Genomic DNA, 7722 nt, shown 5'->3' with positions numbered 1-7722 from the left:
AAATCCCTCTGAAACGGAAAACAGTACCATTTCTTTGCTGATCTAAACAAAGCTAACTGCTTCCATCGGCTTAAAATATCGCATTGGTGGACAAAACGCGTGGTGTGGCGGTGTCTCTACATCGAAAATATATTTCGTTTTCACTATCACTATCAAGTCCAGTTCGCAGTTTTCTTGTGTAAGATAATACCGAGAAACGAGCGTTTCACTGCAATGTTGCAAATGACACATTTTGTTGCGATGTACCGAGTTTTGGCTGAAATTTTGCCGCCCTATTTACATTAACAATTGCGAACTTTACTCTGATTGGATAGTACCCCCACTATATAAATAGTTCACCCCGAACTGAAAACAATACCGTTTCGTCTCTGAGGAAACGAAACAACAAGTTACTTTTGTTGAACATGTTTACCTTGTGAATTACAAGCGTTATTAGCTTATAACATTCATACTCACTATGTCAATAAATCACTCTGAAACGGAAAACAGTACCATTTCTTCGTTGAACTAAACAAAACGAACTGCTTTCATCGGCTTAAAACATCGCTTTATATTTAGTGGACAAATCGCGTGGTCTGGCGGTCTCTCTACCTCCAAAGTAAACTTCCTTTTCACTATTACTATCCGAATAGAAGTCCATTGTGTAGTTTTCTTGTGTATTTTAATAACGAGAAACGAGAGTTTCAGTCGTAATTCCCCATTTTCGAATACAGCAGCAATTGAAATGTTCGTAACGCCACATTTTGTGGCGATGACCGAATTTCCACCGTATTTACATTAACAATTACGAACTTTACTCTGATTGGATATTACAAATCACTATGTAAATAGTTCCCCCCTGAACCGTTTCTGAGGAAATGAAACAAAACGGAACACAAAATGAGCCACCTAACGTTGTCAAAATGTAATACGGACTGCAAAATAAAAAAAAAAGTGATTAAGTCGAAGGGGCAAATGGAAGAGGAAACAGGGAACGCATACTGGATCGCAGGTACCTTTTTTCGAGCACCCCTTATTTGTTTGCTCACCATTCACTTGTGTTTGTCTGTGGGCCTTTCGAACAAGTTCCTGACTCCTTGAGGACAATTTATTAAACTTCCCAACCTCGTTCCCAGGGCCTTTTCCCTTGCTCGGCGCCGCGCCCTCAAGCAATGAACAAGGCCCTGGGAACGAGGTTGTCAGCTTCCTCGTTTGCGACAGCATCGTTCTAAACCAGACGTTTGATGAGCAGAAATGTCAATGAAAGAAATTTCTCGATTTTTCGTCAAAATGAAGATTAATATACAGACTTTACTTGGAAGTTTGATATGCCCTCTGCATTGAAATATTATAAGTCAAAGAATCGACACATATGGAGGATATTACATGGTCGCGCGGAGATACGAAATTTATCTTCGAGTGTTGACACGAGAAGATAAAGTTCGAATCTCCTAGCCACCATGCAATTTTCTCTTTATAATATAAAATATTCACAATACATAACGACTCTTGTGGCGATTTTCCGAAGATTTCCGACCACTTTCCGAAGATTTCCGAAGATAGTCCAAAATTTGTCCGAAGTCCAGACGAACGTTTCCACACATTTTCCAAAGATTTCCGAACATTTTTCGACAGCGGGGGCTGGAAGGCCCTCCCATAGTGCATTGCGAATGAACTATATTGTCAACTGTCGTTTGTCAGGTGACCTGTTAGTTGTCAGTGGCGTTCATGGCGTTCATCTTGGAGAGTCGACTATTTCTCGAAAGGTTGTCGGTAAAATAAGGCGCTTTAGGTCATGTGTTGTGCTGTAAAGTACAGGAGATCTTTTTCCAAAGCCGTAAGTTGATTAGCAATACATAACTCGTCGTCGCGATGAGGTTTTCTTTGTTGTGAGACGGCAATCTTCTCATTGACTCGCAGTGGAGTTGTGCCGTTTCACCTTCGTTCCGGTGGAGTTTTTTGGCGAAATTCCAGTCGCCAAACGGATTGGTTTAGTTCGCCAATGTCTTTCTCAGTTCAATACATCTCATAAAATTCGAAATCGCCAAGTGGTAAAAACAAATTGGTGATCTTTTATAAGCTATCCAGTTTAACTTACGACTGTAAGTTAAACTTATAATCTTCGTAATATTTCATATATTCATTTACGTTTATGTTAAATTATGCTTAAGTCTAAAACGAATTCATTAAAGTTATTTTTAACGCGAGATATGTCAGAGGTTAGTTTCTTGAAACATATTTTTCGTGAGTGTCCACCAGTGCGTGTGTCGGTTTTCTTTGAAGAGGCTGGTACGTTTCATGAAAATAACAATTTATTTCCCATAAATATTTCTTGCTGGCTCTGTAGTACAATAATAGTTGCTGTTATTGTGCAAATGCAAGGCTATTTGTGGCCAATTAATTTATACAAACACGCTGTAAACACTATTGTAAACAATGAAAGAATGAGTGATGCGAATGCAGCCATAACACTACTGGAAAAATGACCTGAAAAAATTTCAGGCTCTGAACGGGATTCGAACCCACTCATTCTTTGATTATTTCATTGCTACTGTTGTACATCTATTACTAATGTAAACACTCTATTGTCTTTCACAATTATCTTTCAGTGCATATTAATCAATATTTATTGGAGCATTCTCCATCCAAATACATAATTCAAGATCGATAGTTCTAGCATAATCACACGGCTGGAAGATTGGCAGCTGACTTGTGGAGAAGTTGCCTTATGGTAGTTTGATTCTTTGTTGCCAAAAAAAAATCGTTTTGCCATCATCTAAACTACTGGATCTTGATGTTTATAGTAATAACAACAAAAGTTTCATGGCTGAAGCCTCTGATGTATCCTTTGGTCTGTTTAATTGAAAGTTATATTAGTCATTAATTTTGTATGGATACTAATATTTATGTTTCAGGGAGTGCTGTGGATTTTTGCTTTCTAAGATTACTTGAAGGAAAGATTTTTACATTGCCCTTTTGGTTCAGGTTTCAAGTGTTTGAACAATCATGACATTGAATTCTCCTGACGTTTCATATTCTGAATTGAGGTCATAAGTACTTGAATTTCCCACAGGCTGTTTCAAGAACTTCTCCCTTAAATAAGCTTCCACATCGATCCAACTGAAAATATTCCTCTGCCTCATTTAAGGACTTTTAATTTCTTTGTCAAGTATCTGTATGTTACAACTCTTGATCAAATGGAAAATGCTGAAAGCAAATGATTTTGTAAGAGCTGTTTCATATTCATAGGCTGTTGCCTAATATACCTGTAATTCAAATTGTATTTTCCAGAAAATATTCATTCCCTTTCCACTGTCTGAGGATCTTTGGTTTGAACCACTCTCATTCCTCTGGATTCCTCTAATAGCAATTTTGCATTTTTTTAAAACTTTTTTTCATTCATACATTATAAGAAATAACAGGAGCCATAATCGGGGACGGAGATCGTAAGTCTCGGGATTCGCGCGCACCTATGATATGGGACAATTTTTCTATTTTTAGAACAAATTGCGCCATCCTGACGTCATATATCCGCGCGGATTCACGACATGTCAGGGGCTCTCGCGTGGATGTTGTCGCGTTACGTGATCAAATGGTGACAGTTGAGAGATTCGCTTGCGTATTTTTCACAGCGATGGCAGGGAATAAGGCAGGGAATACGAACCAGGGCGCTTATATGTAGTTTTATGCTCTGAGCTAACGGAAAAGGTGGGTTTTTCAGGGTCGAAAACAAGACTTCAATCTCGCGCTGGGAATGAATAATAAGATCTGCTCACGCTAGTTGTAAGCTTACGCGTATGCTTAAGAATATATATAGCAAGAAAACTCTCTACTCTGGTGTCGAGTTAATTTGTGAGTTTCTCAGACAATGGTTAATCATAACCAAAACCTGTTTTGATGGTTTCTTATTGTTTCTGCTTGTTTGGTGAGTTTGCAAACGTTTTTGAAAGGAAAGTCTGACGCGTACAGTTAGCTCATTTGCATAGTGCAGCTCGTGCACTTTCAAGTCCGAGTCGGTGTTTTCAATGTCAACAAATCTTGACAAAGATTTCTTTCGTTATCTTTTGTGCTGAGATGCTGCAACAAATTTCACGAACGCAAAAAAGGCTACTAACATCATGTGTCTTTCTTCAACATAAGCATAGTGAAGTTTTACACTGCGAAAATGAAAATAGATAAGGAGTTATGATAACTCGATCAACAAAATCGAAATCGTTATTCCAAGTTGATTACAGAAAGCGTCATCGTAACTTTGCTGATTATTTCCGCTTTATTCACATATTTTCAGCTTAGCTTTTACTATGTTCTCAAACATTTATCAATCTTAAACATATTTGAAAACTATAGAGCTATTGTTTGAGTTCGATGTACGCTTTCACACGAAAGTGCGGCGGAAGTACAATTTGTCATGTTTACTGACCGTACAAAACACGCATCGGCGAACGCTCTCATTCATCGACAACAGAGAATTTACTGGATTTTTAAACGAACAAAACTGAGCAGTATCTACGGACGTAAAGTTATTAAGCTTTGATGAAACATCAAACTGAACGTTGCTTACAATTCAAGCGAAACTCAAACTAGCAATTATTTTGTTTTACTTTTCGGTCGCGATAGACTGACAAATTCCTCGCAAGCGTGTGGCAAGAGCAGCTAGGAAACTATGAAGTCCTGAAGCTCTGCTATATCTAAATATATCCAGCTAGTTTTTTTGCTGAGTAATGGAAAAGCTGTTAATCTTCAACATATGTGAAATTTAAAGTGGAGTAATGTACAGCTCATGTAAAAGAAGCATCCGTCGGAACACAACTTGGTCAGCGATATATATAAGCTTACAGCGGAACATACCTAAATTCGACACTGTCTTACTTCACTCAAACTGGAGCAGCTTACGACGAAAATACTTAAAGGGCATGTAAACCCAAAAATACCAGTTTTTCTTATTCGACGCAAACAGCAACGTAGAAAACGAATTTGGCATTTATTTTGCTCGTTTGGATTTCGTTAAGGAGAAAAACAGCTTTTGCGAGAAAAAATCTACTTCCGGTGAAAACAATGGCCATCTGCCGTGACGTAAGCGGTGGAACACAAACATTGCGCAATAGGGATTCCCATATGAGAATTCTATGGCGGATCGGGAAAGTGGGAGTAGCTCGGAGGATCTTTTATCGGATGACAGCGATTCAAATTTGGTGAATTTGTATGATAGTGATGTAGAAAATTCAGTTGCAGCTGTGGAACAATCTGGGCCTCGTCCGTATCAATTTGAGCCACGAAGGGTCCGACAAAACGATCAACAAGAAGCCAGCCCAGAACCAGATGACAACAACTCAGACCGTCTTGGAAACACAGACTGGTATTTAATCATTTCGCAATTAAATTACATTTTTAGCAGATGAACATCAATTGAAGCTGGCGCATAGTCAGATTAGCACGCAAATAGAAGCTAACCAAATTTTGTTGTTGTCTTTTTTCCCGACCTTTCTTGGGTGCATTAAAAGGTGCGAGTGTCAAGTATGTCAGCCAATGCCGACTGCTCACGAAAGTGTTTGCTGCGCTGAAATCGGACAACTCTGGCAAAAAGTAGAAAATCAGAGGCCAGAAATACAAATGAAATGCATTACCTAGCATCCAGGATTTCAGTCAACCTGTCTTGATGTTTGGGTGCTTGAAACTGCTTATTACGCATTCAGGCAGCAGCACGGCACAGATAATCACACAGGAAACGAGTACGTTTACTTTTATTTTAACCATCGCGGTTCAATTGTCAGATTTACCTCTGCCGTAACTGGTTTTATTTTAGTACAACACTAGTGTAGATAGTTATTTCTCTGTATTTTTCGTGTAGAAGATTTCGATACATTGCCTATCGGCAGCTTGTTCGTTGGTGCTGGGGTTATCTTGGTAAACATGTCCGAGTTGCGCTGCCATCTTGTGCTGTAAACAAGATCCGAAGCACCTTTCCAGCCGATTTTGGCACCCCGTATACTGGGTTGAAGCCACCAACCCAGTGAGGGATAAGAAGGTGATTGCTAATTTACATCATAATTATTGAAAATATGTTACAGCACTGGCAGCAATGGGCTCAACATATACAAAGGCACAAACGTGGTTTCCCGTAATTACCTTTCTGGTTACTCAATGATGTGCAAGCGTGACACATATTGTTCTACTGATGTTTCTTTGCAGGGTTTCTCCAAGGAAGCAGAGATTACCTGTGTTGCGAAGAATAGCAGATAAAGTGGTTTACTCTATTAACCTCAAGCTTTTGAAGAGCTCTACTTCTTCTAGGCCTTTTATCGGCACTGTCAGCCATTTCCGGTTTTTGCTGCCTTCATTTTGGATAGGCCGCTTTCGTTTGTCGCTAGAATTTGTTGCTGCTGGAGACTCTATCGTCGGTACAGCACCAGAAAGTAAAGGACTTTGCTTTCTCAGCCCCATTTCTACCATGAAACTTTTTTCGTAACAATCCGGAGAAAAATGAATGTTGCAAATAACCGAATGCTCCGTCGGCTCTACGAAATCGGCCCTTTTCACTAGGCTCGATTTCCGCCTTGAACAAATTTTACCCACTGCCGCCTCAAATTAGCGTCTTATGGAAACTTATGCATAGTATGGCCTGTTTTGTTCGAATTACTGCAAAACTGAACGACACAGCGTTTTACCATAATGAAGATGTGGTGTTTTTCCAAAAGAAACTATGTAAACATGTGCTTATTTCACAACGTGTTCAAGAAAGACCTTTGATTTCCCGTAATTAAAGGTCCACCCGTGACGTCATTCGCTAGATTGCGCAATTCAAGATGGCGGATGTTTAGAACTTTGAAGCGATTTTTCAACGTAAAAACGGGCTTAAGTGAACAAAAGATCTACAGATTTGACAGATGTCATGTATGTACTAAACGACTATGTGGTCCCCAAAATAGCATTTTTTGGGTTTACATGCCCTTTAAGAAAAATTCCAATAGACGTAAACGCGTTGCGTTGTGGGCCAAAAACATGAGACATTTCGGGAATTTCGGAAGCCATTTCCCCCGCGCGACATCCGCAAAAATCCTCGCAGCATGTACGCGCGTGTGCCGCAGGTGATGGCGCAATTTGTTCTAAAAATAGAATTATTGTCCCATATCATGGGGACAACCCCAATACTTGAAATGGCGCGCTTACGGTCTCCGTCCCCGATTATGGCTCCTGGAAATAATTAATGCTCAGAACAAATATAGCTATTTTCGTTATGTGTACCAAAGTAGGTATTTGGGTCATGTCTCTGGTGTTTAAAACACATAAGGCTCAGCATTGATCACTTTCATTTAAATATTCAATGATTCATAACATGGAAGCATTGTTCCAGGTATACTAGATGATCTTCAGATCAAGCAGCCCAGGTTCGATCCCTGGCCAGGGACATTGTGTTTTGTTCTTGGGCAAGACACTTTACTCTCACAGTGCCTCTCTCCACCCAGGTGTATAAATGGGTACTGGCTAACTTAATGCTGAGGGTAACCACGCTATGGACTAGCATTCCATCCAGGGGGGAGTAGAAGTACTCCTAGTCGCTTCATGCTAAAGGAACCCGGATAAGCTCCGGCCTGATGGGCAACGTGGCTCGTATGCAGAGTTTACCTTACCTTCACCTGGTCAGTAGTGATAATTGACTTTGTTACACTTAGCTGGGTCTGGAAGGTATTATCGGGATCTGGAATTTGACCAAACTATGGTGCGGGATACCGTAATTTCAAAATA

At 39.8% G+C, this 7722-nt stretch overlaps 1 protein-coding gene across 1 annotated transcript; it reads left to right on the top strand.

Annotated features, from left to right (window-relative positions):
- Positions 1-5101: 5101 nt before the first annotated feature.
- On the top strand, positions 5102-6933 carry LOC145467794 (uncharacterized). The gene is made up of 2 exons (XM_081451383.1): positions 5102-5335; positions 5481-6933. Exons 1-2 carry the CDS (start codon positions 5106-5108, stop codon positions 5605-5607), a joined length of 357 nt encoding a protein of 118 aa, XP_081307509.1. The 5' UTR covers positions 5102-5105; the 3' UTR covers positions 5608-6933.
- The last annotated feature ends 789 nt before the right edge of the window (positions 6934-7722 follow it).

Source organism: Orbicella franksi, chromosome 14, assembly GCF_964199315.1.
Source record: "Orbicella franksi chromosome 14, jaOrbFran1.1, whole genome shotgun sequence".
In the NCBI taxonomy this organism is placed as follows: domain Eukaryota; kingdom Metazoa; phylum Cnidaria; class Anthozoa; order Scleractinia; family Merulinidae; genus Orbicella; species Orbicella franksi.
Note: the sequence above shows the minus strand (reverse complement) of the source record. Positions and strands in the feature narration are given on the sequence as shown.